Genomic DNA, 17,585 nt, shown 5'->3' with positions numbered 1-17,585 from the left:
TTATATGTTCAATATACAAAAAAAATGTATCAGTCAGTTCAGTGGGTTGGCTGCAGGGATCTTGAAGGTTCAGCAGGTGGCAGTGGTCAGTGACACAGTATCAGCACAGTATCAACACAGTGTGTCAGTGTGTCGACACGCCTCATGAGGCCTCATGGACCCATCACTACACTACCGGCTAGACGGGCGATACCATTGTGAGCCATACCTTCTTACAGGGACGGTCTTACACTCAAATCATCCACTGCAAATGATATAACCCGTGATACGTATACCGTATTGTAGTACTTTCATCACATCAAGACAGTACAGACAAATACTATGTTGTATGGTTTATGTCTCCATAAGAAGCTTACTTGGATACATGTTTATGGGTAAAGCAGCGAACATACAGCCAACCGTCAACACGGCGGTTTACTAGGTCCAATGGGCTCTTTTTCCGACTAAATACTGTCCGTAAAAAAACAATGTTGATGCCTGTCTTCGATCACAACGTCTGAACCGATCAATCACCAGCCTTCGAATTGTGACGGTTTGACACGACCTATAGAAATTAACAACTTCATTGCAGAGGGACTCGCAGAGGAGTTATCTCCTCAAAATATATGTAACGGAGTGATACATTGCGTTTATTAAATTATGACGGAAGTGACGCAACAGCGCACGGTATGGCACCAGCTTCCCGCCGTAGTTCAGGCAGAGCTACCAGGGAAGTCACAGGGTAAGTCAGGTTTCATTGACGGTCCGGATTCATTCTAGTTTAATTACAATATTTCACTTTGTTTTCCCTTTTTCTACGCCGCTGTGTATTTAATTAGTTCCCGGATTTGTTCCGAGTCCACATTGCTTTTTGTGTCGTCATTTCATTTAAGTTTTGTCGACATTCCAAAAACATGCGTGGCAGGCTGATTGAACACTCTAAATTGTTCCTAGGTGTGAGTGTGAGCGTGGATGGTTGTTCGTCTCTGTGTGCCCTGCGATTGGCTGGCAACCGATTCAGGGTGTCCCCCGCCTACTGCCCGGAGACGGCTGGGATGGGCTCCAGCACCCCCCGCGACCCTAGTGAGGATCAAGCGGTACGGAAGATGAATGAATGAATGAAAGTTTTTTTCCATTGAGTTAACAGGTGGGTTTTTTTTGTTGCACAGTTATTTTCTAGACTGAAAAGCCCCGTGACTTCACCTATCTTGCCGTACTGTGTTGCAGGTAATGCTTCTTTCCTTTTGATTGCACTGTATATAGTTTTTCGTGTTGTTTTTCATTTGACTATTAGTGTGGCTGGCGTGTACCCGCGCGGTTCGTCGCGGCCGCCATTACTGTGCATTGTGCAGCCGTTCTGCTGCGTGTGATGCGTTCAGCGGCATCACGCAGATGCCAGTGAAAGTGTGTGTTTTTCCTTTTCTTTGTAAATGGTTAATATACGATCACCTATGTTGTATATTTTGTTTTGTTGTGCAGTTAGTTTCTTATGGATGACGTTTAGTTCAGGAGAGCTACCAGGGAAGTCACAGGTTATTTTTTATTTTTATCCATTGAGTTAACAGGTGGGTTTTTTTTGTTGCGCAGTTATTTTCTAGACTGAAAAGCCCAGTGACTTCACCTATCTTGCCATACTGTGTTGCAGACAATAAAAAAAGGGAAAAGCCACATCCTAGTGTCTGGTATTCTTGAAGCGGCAGCGACGTGGAGCTCGAGACCATCATAGTTGTGACCCCCGTCACATTGGTGCCGTGACCCGTCGATCACAAGTTGACTCTCCACTTCGGACTGGGACCACGACGCTGTGCCGCTTCTTCATATCACTAGGTGGACACTGTGTGCTCATGTTCTGCAATTAGTGTGTTCTCGTCTCAACTGCTGTTTTACAATTGGTGTACTTTACTGCAAATTTTTTTTCTCTTACTCTGTTTTTTTGTGAAGTCTCAAGATGAGGTCCTTGCAAGGAACATTTAGCACGCCTTTGAATAAGTGTGTTGGTAGAGGTAGAGGGATCCCGACCGTGTTGCAGTTTAGTAGCCCTGTACAGAGTGGTGTAGTTCGTGCAGAGGGGAATGGGCGGGTTCTAGCTGAGGCCACTTCAGTTAGTGGGGACAGAGTTCCTTCCCAGACCCAGTGCAGTGTTCCTACGACAAGCGCACAAGCTACTGATTTCGCGACGACAGATCCCTTTCCCCCGTCACCTGACATAGTTGGTCAGATGAGTGACATAATAAGACATGTTGGCCAGCAGCTGGCAGATAGCATTGTTGCACAACTCAGTCCTACACATAACGTCGCCACGCATAAGAACTCAGTCTTACATGACATGGCCGTTGACACATCCGCACGAAGCCTTGACTCATCACAAGTTCTGCTCGTGCCGCACAGGAAAGTTCGGGAACCTCCAGCTTTCAAGGGGGATGACACTGATACAGTTAATGTGCATGAGTGGGAAGACCTAATGAGGAATTACATGAGGAGAGCAAATGTAGCCCCTGAGCATCAGGCAGGGGAAATCCTCATGAACCTCAGGGGTAGAGCTAAAGATGTTGTTAAAGTTAGCACAAGAAACGGTGCAGTTGATGTTTCCCAGAACCCAGATGCCATCTATGGCCTTCTTCGTAAACATTTTGCGACTGTCCCATGTTCACCTCTCCCTCTAGCGGATTTTTACACTACGCTCCCCGAGAATGATGAGGGCGCATATGACTATTGGTTGAGGATTAACAATGCAGCTGAGATTGCCGCTGACCGTCTCCGAGAACAGGGCAGAGATGTGGACTGTTCTTCTCTTGATGTAACACGGATGTTTATCAAGAATTGCCCATCCAACGATCTTTCCATGACATTCAGGTCGAAAACAATAGTGGTCGGCAGTCGAGGTCCAGGCTATACTGGATGAGTACCAGACAGAGATGAGTTCAAGGACCTCTGCATCAGCTGTGGTGAGCAGGAAGCCCGCTGAGCATGTTTATATGAACAAAGTTGAGATGCTGCCGAACACAGCGAGCAAAGATGACGGTCGGATAGCCCACCCAGCCAGGGCGCCCGACTCCGCGGCTCTTGAGCGTGTCATTTCCATGCTGGAGAGAGTTTTGCTGCAAGGAGCTAATCCTTCCTCCACCTCTGCCGCTGGTAGACGTAGGCCAAGGCTCCCTATGGTTGAAGGTTTGAATATTCTCCCATGTGCTGTCTGCGCTAACCCCGACCACTCTGCGCTCGTTCACTGCCGTGAAAAGAGACTTTGCTTTTTGTGCTACTCACCCGATCATTCCAGAGGCAACTGCCCCACGCAGGCACGACCCTCGCAGTCGCCACTGTCGGGAAACTAATGTGTCCGCATCCAAGGGAGTGCGATGTGGATGAAGTTAGCAACTCTCCCAATAGTTTGACAGACGATTTTGAATCAGTATTGGAGTCACTCACTTCCATTGCCCCCACAGAGAAGACATTTGTCTTTCAAGGCGCTCACAAGGTTCTGAAGTCGGATAGCTGGTGTTTCCCTGGCTGCGATGATTGACAGTGGCTCCACTGGATGCACATTGAGTGAGTCGGCTATGGCACGATTGTTGGTGTGCGATCCGGACATGAAACGTTACGCTGCAGACGACGTTGTCATTGTTGGATGTGGAGGTCATCGGGTGACGCCTTCGGCTATATGCGATGTGGAAATGGTGGTGTATGATTGCAAGTTAGCTGTGCCTATGTTTGTGGTGCCTGGACAGACCGATGATGTAATTCTGGGCAGTAATGCCATTAAAAAAATTCTCCATCTGATGAGGAAGACTGAGGGCTACTGGCGGCTCATGTCAGAGCCCGGCAGCATCGTTGACGATGACTCTCACAACTTTTCTCGCTCCTTTCTAACACAGAGAGATGGAGGGGTGTAACTGTGCCTGACAAAGTTGGCACACTGAAGTTACGGAAGTGTGTGATGTTACAACCAAGGAGTGAACATCTTGTTTGGGCTAAGCTCCCCGCCTCCGCACTGATGTCGGTTGGCAGCACAGTCATAGTTGAGCCAACTCAATCAAGGTGCAGATCCAGGAAGATTCTGGTTGGCAGGGTTATCGCACCGATGTGGGGCGATGGATGGCTCCCAGTGAGAGTCATCAACCCCTCTAGTGAACAAGTGGTATTGAAGAGAAACGCGAAGTTAGCAGATGTGTTTCCTTGCATTGCTGCTGAAGACTTTGTCTTTTCACGGGACAAGATGGACTGTGGGGAGGCCTCTGACTTTGTGCACAAGATACACCTGGTGGATGAGAGGCCATTCCGCCTGCCTTACCGGAGAGTGCCGCCGAGTCAATATGAGAAGCTGAGGATGACTCTCAATGAGATGGAAGAAGAGGGCATCATTCGGAAATCCACTAGCGAATATGCGTCTCCATTGGTTCTAGTGTGGAAGAAGAATGGGGATTTGCGCATTTGCACAGATTTCAGGTGGCTTAATGCGAGGACACAGCGGGATGCCCACCCACTACCCCATCAGGCTGATGCTCTTGCCGCACTTGGGGGAAATGTCTTCTTCTCCACCATGGATCTCACCTCAGGATTCTATAACGTGCCCCTGTTTGAGGATCACAAGAAGTACACTGCTTTTTCGTCTCCTTTTGGCCTGCACGAATATAACCGGATGCCACAGGGTTTATCGAACAGCCCGGCTACATTCATGCGGATGATGCTTTCCATTTTTGGTGACAAGAACTTCACAAGCCTTTTGTGCTATCTTGACGATCTCATGGTCTTTGGTCCGACAGAACAGATTGCGTTTGAGCGATTGTAAATGGTCTACTCCCGTTTGAAGAACCATAATCTCAGGCTAGCGCCGAAGAAGTGTCACTTTCTTCGGAGATCTGTGAAGTTCCTCGGCCATGTCATCTCCGAGTCAGGGGTACAGACGAACCCCGGAAAGGTGGAAGCTATAAACAAGGTGCAGGTGTCTGACTTGATGGATAGTGATGGCCTCACTCCCTCGCAGAAGAAGATTAGGTCTTTCTTAGGGATGGTGCTGTATTACCAGCACTTCATTGAGGACTGCTCCGTCAAGGCCAAACCCCTGTTTAAGCTCCTTTCGGGTCAGAAGACTAGTGGTAAAGCCAGACGAAGGCCGAAACCTGCATTGGATGCTTCAAGTCATGTGAAGTTGAAACCGGAAGACTGGACCACTGTGTGTCAAAGTGCCTTTCAGATTTTGAAGCATGACCTGTCACACAGTGTAACGTTGGCCCATCCCGACTTCGGGAAACCTTTCATCCTTGCTGTCGATGCATCGTTTGACAGCATCGGGCCGTCCTTTCCCAGCTTCAACCTGGTGACAAGGTTGCGAGACCAGTGGCTTTTGCGAGTAAAACGTTGTCGCGAGCCCAGTTGAACTATCCTGCTTACAGGCTTGAATTTCTTGCTTTGAAGTGGGCTATTTGTGACAAGTTTTCCCACTGGCTGAAAGGCAGACACTTTACTGCCTGGTCTGACAACAACCCCTTGACCTATATTCTGACCAAGCCCAAGCTAGATGCCTGCGAACAAAGATGGGTGTCGAAGCTGGCGGCATATGACTTTGACCTGAAGTACGTTCCAGGACCCAAGAACACGGTGGATGATGCCCTGAGTCGAGAACCCTTCGTCCAGTCTTGTGTGAGTCATCGTCTTGTGAAAGAGCCCTACCTGTCCTTACTGAATGAGGTCCAAGGAGTTTTTAATGAGACGGTACAGGATGCTCTTCGTTTGACCAACAACTGTCAGGTCGTTCACACGGCTGGGGATTACGATGGAGGAGGTCCCCAGGGGGAAGCTCCCGATCAGTCGTCTGGAAGTGCCCTTGGTGCAGAGGAGGTGTCTGCAGTTTTGGATGTCCATCAGGCTGGTGGTGTCTCTCGGCTCCGTGGAGCGACCCCATTGTCACTACAGCTACCTGAAGAGGATCCTTCCATTGTCATTCCCCATAGCCAGTTACGCGATCTGCAGCAGCAAGATGCTGCAATCAGCAGAGTACTCTTCTATGTTCGGTGGCATATGAGACCCACTGCACGCGAGAGAGCAGCTGAGTCGAGCTGTGTGCTTATGTTGTTGAGGCACTGGAAGAAGTTGAAAGTTCGTGATGGGATTCTATACAGAGTTAGGAAACATCGCCACACAAACCATAAGGTCTCCCAGTTTGTCATACCTGGGTCTCTGAAGCATCAAGTTCTGCATGGGGTTCATGACAAAGCTGGTCATCAGGGCTGTTCGAGGACGCTCTCTCTGGCGAGTGAAGGGTTCTTTTGGACTGGGATGGAAAACGATATCACAAAGCACGTGAAGCAATGCCAGAGATGCATCGTGGGTAAGACCCCTGAGCCGGACGCCCGGGCACCCCTGGAGAACATCCGCACTTCCTCTCCAATGGAACTAGTGTGCATCGATTTCTGGACAGCGGAGTCGGGTGACAAGAAAACCACTGATGTCCTTGTTGTGACAGACCATTTCTCAAAGTTGGCTCTTGCCTTCCCCTGCAGAAACCAGTCAGCAAAGCAGGTTGCCCGCTGCCTGTGGGATAAGTTTTTCTGCATCTATGGGTTCCCCCAAAGGATCTATTCGGATCAGGGAGCTAACTTTGAGAGTAGACTTATCAAGGATCTTCTCGATTTGGCGGGTGTGCACAAGTCCCACACAACGCCGTATCACCCCATGGGTAATGGCATTGCGGAACGATTTAACCGGACTCTTGGGGGCATGATCAGAACACTTCCCCCGAAGTCCAGGTCCAAATGGCCACAGATGTTGAACAAGCTGACTTTCTGCTATAACTGCACAGTACATGAGGCCACGGGCGTTGCACCATTCTACTTGATGTTTGGACGTGTCCCTCGCTTGCCCATTGACATTATGTTCCATCATGTCTTGGAGAATGCCAGTGTTGTTAGTCACAATGAGTTTGTGAGCAACTTGAAGAAGGATCTCTCTGAGGCCGCACAGATTGCTCAACAGCATGCACTCAAGGAACAGGCCCGTCACGCCCAGATCTACAACCGCAAAGTCAAGGGTTCGCCATTAGCTGTCGGTGACAGGGTGCTGCTAGCTAATCGAGGCGAGAAGGGAAAAAGGAAAGTTGCTGATCGTTGGGACTCGACCCCTTATGACGTAGTGTCTGTGAGGCCATCGATCAATGTGTACAGGATCCGGGACGGTGCCACGGGCAGAGAGAAGGTCGTACACAGGAACTTACTGCTCCCGGTTGACTTCTTGACGTTCTCAGGTCAGATGGGTCATGTTCAGATGGGTCGGAAATGGATGCACGTTGTGGGAGTGACGAGCTCAGTTTTTGATGATCAGGAGGACGCTCGCCTGCGCACTGAGAACTGGCTCATGCAGTCACCAGTTCAGGCCGAGGTAGAACATGAGTGCTTCTCTGCGGAACCCGACTCTGTTGATGCGCGTCAAGAGGACGTCAGTGAGAGAGGTCAGTCAGTGGGCCATGACATCTACACACAGACTGAACCATTGACAGATCCGGTGCTTGACATGATACACTCGTCTTCCGACACGCCCCCAGTTGAGACTGAACTAGAGGAGGTGGTTTGCACACAACCTCACGACGCGGAGGGCCCCGTCACTTTCACAAGGTGCGGTAGAACAGTTAAGCCCCCTGTTAGACTTATATGTGAGATGTCCTATCAAAGAGTCGTGATGCCAACATCGATATGAGTTTAGTATGACCATTTAATTCTTTTTTTTTGTTGCTAATGCTGTGTGCCTTTTGTCACCATTATATCTTAATGGCTCCTTATTAATGGGTGTTGTTACGTGCAGTTTTGTGAAATGTAAATGGCATTTCATCTGGTCTGTGATGAGAATGGATTTTGGTACCAATCTATTCCTTCACACTTCTTTAAGAAGAATTCGTGTTATTGACTCTCTTGCACATCCTTGCCCGATAGCCATGGTTTTTGTCTGTTTGTCTTTTTGCTGTCTTTCATGTGTGTTGCCTCACTTCTGCATAATTTAAGGGGGGTGTATGTAACGGAGTGATACATTGCGTTTATTAAATTATGATGGAAGTGACGCAACAGCGCACGGTATGGCACCAGCTTCCCGCCGTAGTTCAGGCAGAGCTACCAGGGAAGTCACAGGGTAAGTCGGGTTTCATTGACAGTCCGGATTCATTCATTCATTCATTCATTCATCTTCCAGACCGCTTGATCCTCACTAGGGTCACGGGGGGTGCTGGAGCCTATCCCAGCTGTCTCCGGGCAGTAGGCGGGGGACACCCTATATCAGTTACCAGCCAATCGCAGGGCACACAGAGACGAACAACCATCCACGCTCACACTCACACCTAGGGACAATTTAGAGTGTTCAATCAGCCTGCCATGCATATTTTTGGAATGTGGGAGGAAACCGGAGTACCCGGCGAAAACCCACGCAGGCCCGGGGAGAACATGCAAACTCCACACAGGGAGACCGGAGCTGGAATCGAACACGGTACCTCTGCACTGTGAAGCCGACATGCTAACCACTGGACTACCGCGGTCCGGATTCATTCTAGTTTAATTACAATATTTCACTTTGTTTTCCCTTTTTCTACGCCGCTGTGTATTTAATTAGTTCCCGGATTTGTTCCGAGTCCACATTGCTTTTTGTGTCGTCATTTCATTTAAGTTTTGTCGAATGAAAGTTTTTATCCATTGAGTTAACAGGTGGGGTTTTTTTGTTGCGCAGTTATTTTCTAGACTGAAAAGCCCCGTGACTTCACCTATCTTGCCATACTGTGTTGCAGGTAATGCTTCTTTCCTTTTGATTGCACTGTATATAGTTTTTCATGTTGTTTTTCATTTGACTATTAGTGTGGCTGGCGTGTACCCGCGCGGTTCGTCGCGGCCGCCATTACTGTGCATTGTGCAGCCGTTCTGCTGCGTGTGATGCGTTCAGCGGCATCACGTAGATGCCAGTGTGTTTTTTCCCTTTTCTTTGTAAATTGTTAATATACGATCACCTATGTTGTATATTTTGTTTTGTTGTGCAGTTAGTTTCTTATGGATGATGTTTAGTTCAGGAGAGCTACCAGGGAAGTCACAGGTTATTTTCTAGACTGAAAAGCCCCGTGACTTCACCTATCTTGCCATACTGTTTTGCAGACAATAAAAGAAGGGAAAAGCCACACCCTAGTGTCTGGTATTCTTGAAGCGGCAGCGACGTGGAGCTCGAGACCATCATAGTCGTGACCCCCGTCACGTATATATGCTACTATAGGGTGATATTATAGTTAATTTTACAAGGTAGAGAAGCTCCGCTTACGCAGAGCATCAAAAATTGAGATATACTCTTGTTGTTCCTCCCCACGGAAATCTTTAGTAAAAGGCGAAAGATTTTTACGATCTGAAGAGAAACAAGAGTGAACTGTCGATCTCCTGGCTAGACGGGCGATACCATTGTGAGCCATACCATCTTACAGGAACGGTTTCACACTCAAATGTGTCACCTTGATCATTCCACTGCAAATGGTACCCAGTGATATATACATTGCTATACTTTCATCACATCGTCAGTAGAAACAAAAGTGTTGATGTATGGTTTACATCTTCATATGAAACTTTTTAGGATGCACATGATTGTGGCTCATGCAGTGAACATCTAACCAATCCTCCACACGGCCGAGTCAACTCCTTTGGTAGTAACTGACTAAATTGCGTTGAGACGCTCCTCTCGTGTAGTGACAAGATCTTGGGCGACGCGAGATGTCAAAATTTATGGAAAGAATATGTGATTCAAATGATTGATTTTTGTTGTATGAATCAATGTCGGGCTATGAAAAGGAAAATTAAATTAATTAAATTAATCGATTTTTTTGCAATGCAGCCCTAATTAATCCGATCCCCTAGAAGGAAGTTAGTGTTTTGCATTAACTCGCAATCTTTCGTCTTCACATTTGCGTCAATTGTTTCATTTTAACCCTCAGTGTTAAGAACCAGCATTTTATATCCTAATTTTTGTAATGTTGTAATATGTTTAGGATAAAAATGTGTCATTGGGACATATTTGTTTATTTTGAATGGATCTGGCAACCCAAGATACAACGTCATATCCCGTCAGTACCCGGCGTGGAATGTCTTGCTTATGGTTCAGTGGTGATGACAAGAGGCTGCGCTCTGTGCAGTCGGCAAATAACCATGCCACGTGTTTGGGCTAAACAAGAAAATTGATCTTTCGTCATTATTTTCCCAAATGCATCCCGGTCAAAGCTCAGATCTCAACACTCAGCCCTCGTGAAGAACATGTGTCTTCCATACTTGACATTTTTCGCGGATCACAGCATGCACACAATTTTTCTTTTCCTCTTCACCAAACACCAGTGTGTTAAACACGATTATGACACTGGCCACACATAGGAAGGTTGCACATTTAATCCTTTGCGTCGTCTGGGAGATCCCACTCCCAATCAGGTACAGCTCCGTGAGGTGGGTTAAATTTGCCCCGGAGTAAGCCGTTTTCCGGGGCAACACCGGTGTAACTTTGCACGTGTGAACGCTCTACTGGCGCAGCACCGGCGTAGCACTGGAGTAAATGTTACCGTGTGAACACGGCTTTTGATGTCTAACGTCCATTACATCAGGACTGATTAGTTGAAGCCAAAAGACGTGCGTGCGTACACGTCCGAGCTGATGCAAGTACAGCAGAGAGCAGCGGACTATCGACTGCTGAGTCGCGCTTCACTCGAGTGGCGTCGCTACAGATCCTCTTCGCACACTCCACGTCAACTACAGGACTTCTGACACCCTGACGTGTTATCAAATGAGGAACACGTGAGTCCAGCTGTCATGTTAACGTAGATAACTTTTCCGATGCGTGTATGTTTCTCTCCAGTCACTCTCTCGTCTCCCGCTCTCGACGCACAACGTGAGGTAGTCGCCCCGCGACTCTGTAGTCATGTTGTACACCAGGGGTCCCCAACCTTTTTTGCCCCATGGACCGGTTTGTCAGAAAATATTTTCAGGACACTTAAGGTGTGGCGGAAATAATACAACAAAATAATATGGTATGAGCTGCATGAAAACTGGTATTTTCAAAATATAATAATAAACACAAGGAGCATCTAATCTGGCCGCAACACTCTGATCGCTATGGTAATGTTTAATGCCTTCAAAATACGATACAACGCAAATTCAAAGTGCATGAAAATGACGACTCACCACAGCCCCGAGCTTGATTTTTTATTTTATTTTTTGCAACCAGATGGTCCCATCTCTGTTTTATAGGAAACAATGACACCATGTGTGTGGTTTATGTCCAGCCTACTTCGTAATTTTGTTTTCGTCGCCGTTGCTGCAGAAAACCCCCGCCTCGCACAGGTAGGATGTCAGAAATAGCAACAGTGCTATTGTGGCGATCTCAGAGTATTCAGCCATAACTTGAATCCACTTGTCTCGAACGTACTTTTAAGGCCACCGTCATTTGCGATCTCCAGCAGTTTTTTTTTTTTTTTACTCATTTTGCGAGCTCCGGGGTTTTGTTTTTAGCGTAATCGGTGACGTCAAGCAAAGCTAGAGGTGTGTCATGCGTGACATAGACGGATGTAACGGAGAATTGGGTAATTTTTCAAAATAAAACATCTTTCGTATTCCAAAAGAAATAAAACTGAATTAAGGCAAGTTCTTTCTGTGCGGCCTGGTACCAAATGCCCTGCGGACCGGTACCGGTCTGCGGACCAGCAGTTGGGAACCCCTGCTGTGCATGGTTACACCACATGTAGGGAAAAATATGCCTGTGTTAATTGTATTTTTTTAACCATTTGTTCATTAAAATGAGCAAAAGCAGCCGTTTCCATCATCCCGCTCGTCAAACCAGCTGTTCTGATTACAATTGATTCCAACAAGCGTCAGTCAGCTATGATCACTTTATTGGAGACATGCAGTTGAGTAACTTAAGCCAGTTGGACTGCAATGAGCACGTTACTTTCATTTACGATCTTAAATGTACTTTGTCATCCTGGCTCGTGCAGGAGCCAAGTGTCCGTCCATACGATTTACAAAACAGTGTTGAGTGAAATTAGGGTTGTTTGGCCTTGGTGATGGTCTTCACTAAGGTGCGACTATTTTTATTTTACCAGGTCATCAAGCACTGTGGAGGCTCCTTTTCTCGTAGGGTCAAAAGAATTCTCTTGGTTTTTCTGCCCGACATATTCATCCCTGGGATCAGGAAAACAAAGTATTGACATTTAGTTTTTATAGTTTCTTTCAATCAAAATGCATATACTCACAAGAGAAATTCAACATTTCTTTTAAGATGCTTTGACTCCATTTTGGCAGGGAGTCTTTTCTTGTTTTATGGGTTAACGGAAAGTAGTTGCAGAAAACGGCAAGACACGGGCTAAAAGAAAAATGCAAAACAAAGCTGGAGCAAAATAAAACCAGAATCACCCATTGCAATGCCCGTAGTGAATAAATACAAACAGTACAGTAACCTATGCAAAGCAAATTCACACATTTGTACTCATCAAACAGATGTGTCCAGCCAGACCGGACAGAATGTGACCTTCACATGGGAAACATTAGGCAATGTCTCAGGTGAACAAGCAGCTCTGAATCATTTATGAACAGCCTCCAGGGAAAAGCCACATCCTAGTGTCTGGTATTCTTGAAGCGGCAGCGACGTGGAGCTCGAGACCATCATAGTTGTGACCCCCGTCACATTGGTGCCGTGACCCGTCGATCACAAGTTGACTCTCCACTTCGGACTGGGACCACGACGCTGTGCCGCTTCTTCATATCACTAGGTGGACACTGTGTGCTCATGTTCTGCAATTAGTGTGTTCTCGTCTCAACTGCTGTTTTACAATTGGTGTACTTTACTGCAAATTTTTTTTCTCTTACTCTGTTTTTTTGTGAAGTCTCAAGATGAGGTCCTTGCAAGGAACATTTAGCACGCCTTTGAATAAGTGTGTTGGTAGAGGTAGAGGGATCCCGACCGTGTTGCAGTTTAGTAGCCCTGTACAGAGTGGTGTAGTTCGTGCAGAGGGGAATGGGCGGGTTCTAGCTGAGGCCACTTCAGTTAGTGGGGACAGAGTTCCTTCCCAGACCCAGTGCAGTGTTCCTACGACAAGCGCACAAGCTACTGATTTCGCGACGACAGATCCCTTTCCCCCGTCACCTGACATAGTTGGTCAGATGAGTGACATAATAAGACATGTTGGCCAGCAGCTGGCAGATAGCATTGTTGCACAACTCAGTCCTACACATAACGTCGCCACGCATAAGAACTCAGTCTTACATGACATGGCCGTTGACACATCCGCACGAAGCCTTGACTCATCACAAGTTCTGCTCGTGCCGCACAGGAAAGTTCGGGAACCTCCAGCTTTCAAGGGGGATGACACTGATACAGTTAATGTGCATGAGTGGGAAGACCTAATGAGGAATTACATGAGGAGAGCAAATGTAGCCCCTGAGCATCAGGCAGGGGAAATCCTCATGAACCTCAGGGGTAGAGCTAAAGATGTTGTTAAAGTTAGCACAAGAAACGGTGCAGTTGATGTTTCCCAGAACCCAGATGCCATCTATGGCCTTCTTCGTAAACATTTTGCGACTGTCCCATGTTCACCTCTCCCTCTAGCGGATTTTTACACTACGCTCCCCGAGAATGATGAGGGCGCATATGACTATTGGTTGAGGATTAACAATGCAGCTGAGATTGCCGCTGACCGTCTCCGAGAACAGGGCAGAGATGTGGACTGTTCTTCTCTTGATGTAACACGGATGTTTATCAAGAATTGCCCATCCAACGATCTTTCCATGACATTCAGGTCGAAAACAATAGTGGTCGGCAGTCGAGGTCCAGGCTATACTGGATGAGTACCAGACAGAGATGAGTTCAAGGACCTCTGCATCAGCTGTGGTGAGCAGGAAGCCCGCTGAGCATGTTTATATGAACAAAGTTGAGATGCTGCCGAACACAGCGAGCAAAGATGACGGTCGGATAGCCCACCCAGCCAGGGCGCCCGACTCCGCGGCTCTTGAGCGTGTCATTTCCATGCTGGAGAGAGTTTTGCTGCAAGGAGCTAATCCTTCCTCCACCTCTGCCGCTGGTAGACGTAGGCCAAGGCTCCCTATGGTTGAAGGTTTGAATATTCTCCCATGTGCTGTCTGCGCTAACCCCGACCACTCTGCGCTCGTTCACTGCCGTGAAAAGAGTCTTTGCTTTTTGTGCTACTCACCCGATCATTCCAGAGGCAACTGCCCCACGCAGGCACGACCCTCGCAGTCGCCACTGTCGGGAAACTAATGTGTCCGCATCCAAGGGAGTGCGATGTGGATGAAGTTAGCAACTCTCCCAATAGTTTGACAGACGATTTTGAATCAGTATTGGAGTCACTCACTTCCATTGCCCCCACAGAGAAGACATTTGTCTTTCAAGGCGCTCACAAGGTTCTGAAGTCGGATAGCTGGTGTTTCCCTGGCTGCGATGATTGACAGTGGCTCCACTGGATGCACATTGAGTGAGTCGGCTATGGCACGATTGTTGGTGTGCGATCCGGACATGAAACGTTACGCTGCAGACGACGTTGTCATTGTTGGATGTGGAGGTCATCGGGTGACGCCTTCGGCTATATGCGATGTGGAAATGGTGGTGTATGATTGCAAGTTAGCTGTGCCTATGTTTGTGGTGCCTGGACAGACCGATGATGTAATTCTGGGCAGTAATGCCATTAAAAAAATTCTCCATCTGATGAGGAAGACTGAGGGCTACTGGCGGCTCATGTCAGAGCCCGGCAGCATCGTTGACGATGACTCTCACAACTTTTCTCGCTCCTTTCTAACACAGAGAGATGGAGGGGTGTAACTGTGCCTGACAAAGTTGGCACACTGAAGTTACGGAAGTGTGTGATGTTACAACCAAGGAGTGAACATCTTGTTTGGGCTAAGCTCCCCGCCTCCGCACTGATGTCGGTTGGCAGCACAGTCATAGTTGAGCCAACTCAATCAAGGTGCAGATCCAGGAAGATTCTGGTTGGCAGGGTTATCGCACCGATGTGGGGCGATGGATGGCTCCCAGTGAGAGTCATCAACCCCTCTAGTGAACAAGTGGTATTGAAGAGAAACGCGAAGTTAGCAGATGTGTTTCCTTGCATTGCTGCTGAAGACTTTGTCTTTTCACGGGACAAGATGGACTGTGGGGAGGCCTCTGACTTTGTGCACAAGATACACCTGGTGGATGAGAGGCCATTCCGCCTGCCTTACCGGAGAGTGCCGCCGAGTCAATATGAGAAGCTGAGGATGACTCTCAATGAGATGGAAGAAGAGGGCATCATTCGGAAATCCACTAGCGAATATGCGTCTCCATTGGTTCTAGTGTGGAAGAAGAATGGGGATTTGCGCATTTGCACAGATTTCAGGTGGCTTAATGCGAGGACACAGCGGGATGCCCACCCACTACCCCATCAGGCTGATGCTCTTGCCGCACTTGGGGGAAATGTCTTCTTCTCCACCATGGATCTCACCTCAGGATTCTATAACGTGCCCCTGTTTGAGGATCACAAGAAGTACACTGCTTTTTCGTCTCCTTTTGGCCTGCACGAATATAACCGGATGCCACAGGGTTTATCGAACAGCCCGGCTACATTCATGCGGATGATGCTTTCCATTTTTGGTGACAAGAACTTCACAAGCCTTTTGTGCTATCTTGACGATCTCATGGTCTTTGGTCCGACAGAACAGATTGCGTTTGAGCGATTGTAAATGGTCTACTCCCGTTTGAAGAACCATAATCTCAGGCTAGCGCCGAAGAAGTGTCACTTTCTTCGGAGATCTGTGAAGTTCCTCGGCCATGTCATCTCCGAGTCAGGGGTACAGACGAACCCCGGAAAGGTGGAAGCTATAAACAAGGTGCAGGTGTCTGACTTGATGGATAGTGATGGCCTCACTCCCTCGCAGAAGAAGATTAGGTCTTTCTTAGGGATGGTGCTGTATTACCAGCACTTCATTGAGGACTGCTCCGTCAAGGCCAAACCCCTGTTTAAGCTCCTTTCGGGTCAGAAGACTAGTGGTAAAGCCAGACGAAGGCCGAAACCTGCATTGGATGCTTCAAGTCATGTGAAGTTGAAACCGGAAGACTGGACCACTGTGTGTCAAAGTGCCTTTCAGATTTTGAAGCATGACCTGTCACACAGTGTAACGTTGGCCCATCCCTACTTCGGGAAACCTTTCATCCTTGCTGTCGATGCATCGTTTGACAGCATCGGGCCGTCCTTTCCCAGCTTCAACCTGGTGACAAGGTTGCGAGACCAGTGGCTTTTGCGAGTAAAACGTTGTCGCGAGCCCAGTTGAACTATCCTGCTTACAGGCTTGAATTTCTTGCTTTGAAGTGGGCTATTTGTGACAAGTTTTCCCACTGGCTGAAAGGCAGACACTTTACTGCCTGGTCTGACAACAACCCCTTGACCTATATTCTGACCAAGCCCAAGCTAGATGCCTGCGAACAAAGATGGGTGTCGAAGCTGGCGGCATATGACTTTGACCTGAAGTACGTTCCAGGACCCAAGAACACGGTGGATGATGCCCTGAGTCGAGAACCCTTCGTCCAGTCTTGTGTGAGTCATCGTCTTGTGAAAGAGCCCTACCTGTCCTTACTGAATGAGGTCCAAGGAGTTTTTAATGAGACGGTACAGGATGCTCTTCGTTTGACCAACAACTGTCAGGTCGTTCACACGGCTGGGGATTACGATGGAGGAGGTCCCCAGGGGGAAGCTCCCGATCAGTCGTCTGGAAGTGCCCTTGGTGCAGAGGAGGTGTCTGCAGTTTTGGATGTCCATCAGGCTGGTGGTGTCTCTCGGCTCCGTGGAGCGACCCCATTGTCACTACAGCTACCTGAAGAGGATCCTTCCATTGTCATTCCCCATAGCCAGTTACGCGATCTGCAGCAGCAAGATGCTGCAATCAGCAGAGTACTCTTCTATGTTCGGTGGCATATGAGACCCACTGCACGCGAGAGAGCAGCTGAGTCGAGCTGTGTGCTTATGTTGTTGAGGCACTGGAAGAAGTTGAAAGTTCGTGATGGGATTCTATACAGAGTTAGGAAACATCGCCACACAAACCATAAGGTCTCCCAGTTTGTCATACCTGGGTCTCTGAAGCATCAAGTTCTGCATGGGGTTCATGACAAAGCTGGTCATCAGGGCTGTTCGAGGACGCTCTCTCTGGCGAGTGAAAGGTTCTTTTGGACTGGGATGGAAAACGATATCACAAAGCACGTGAAGCAATGCCAGAGATGCATCGTGGGTAAGACCCCTGAGCCGGACGCCCGGGCACCCCTGGAGAACATCCGCACTTCCTCTCCAATGGAACTAGTGTGCATCGATTTCTGGACAGCGGAGTCGGGTGACAAGAAAACCACTGATGTCCTTGTTGTGACAGACCATTTCTCAAAGTTGGCTCTTGCCTTCCCCTGCAGAAACCAGTCAGCAAAGCAGGTTGCCCGCTGCCTGTGGGATAAGTTTTTCTGCATCTATGGGTTCCCCCAAAGGATCTATTCGGATCAGGGAGCTAACTTTGAGAGTAGACTTATCAAGGATCTTCTCGATTTGGCGGGTGTGCACAAGTCCCACACAACGCCGTATCACCCCATGGGTAATGGCA

The 17,585-nt window shown here is 48.0% G+C and overlaps 1 protein-coding gene and 1 non-coding gene across 3 annotated transcripts in view; one reads left to right on the top strand and one right to left on the bottom strand.

Annotated features, from left to right (window-relative positions):
- Window positions 1–606: 606 nt before the first annotated feature.
- LOC127611349 (uncharacterized) overlaps window positions 607–17,585 on the top strand; it is a 24,446-nt gene continuing 7,467 nt past the window's right edge. Inside the window, exons 1-2 of one of the 2 annotated variants that reach the window (XM_052081854.1) lie at window positions 607–730; window positions 12,555–14,127. In XM_052081854.1, coding sequence (XP_051937814.1) covers window positions 12,852–13,805 — 954 coding nt within the window. In that variant the 5' untranslated portion in view covers window positions 607–730; window positions 12,555–12,851 and the 3' untranslated portion in view covers window positions 13,806–14,127. Of the gene's footprint in view, window positions 731–12,554; window positions 14,128–17,585 lie in introns of those variants that run through there. The other variant, XM_052081855.1, reaches the window with a different exon arrangement.
- Window positions 9,244–9,356, bottom strand: LOC127612382 (U5 spliceosomal RNA). Its single transcript, XR_007965805.1, has one exon. It is a non-coding gene; the product is annotated as a U5 spliceosomal RNA (small nuclear RNA).

This window comes from Hippocampus zosterae, chromosome 12 (assembly GCF_025434085.1).
Source record: "Hippocampus zosterae strain Florida chromosome 12, ASM2543408v3, whole genome shotgun sequence".
NCBI classification, from domain to species: Eukaryota; Metazoa; Chordata; class Actinopteri; order Syngnathiformes; family Syngnathidae; genus Hippocampus; species Hippocampus zosterae.
Note: the sequence above shows the minus strand (reverse complement) of the source record. Positions and strands in the feature narration are given on the sequence as shown.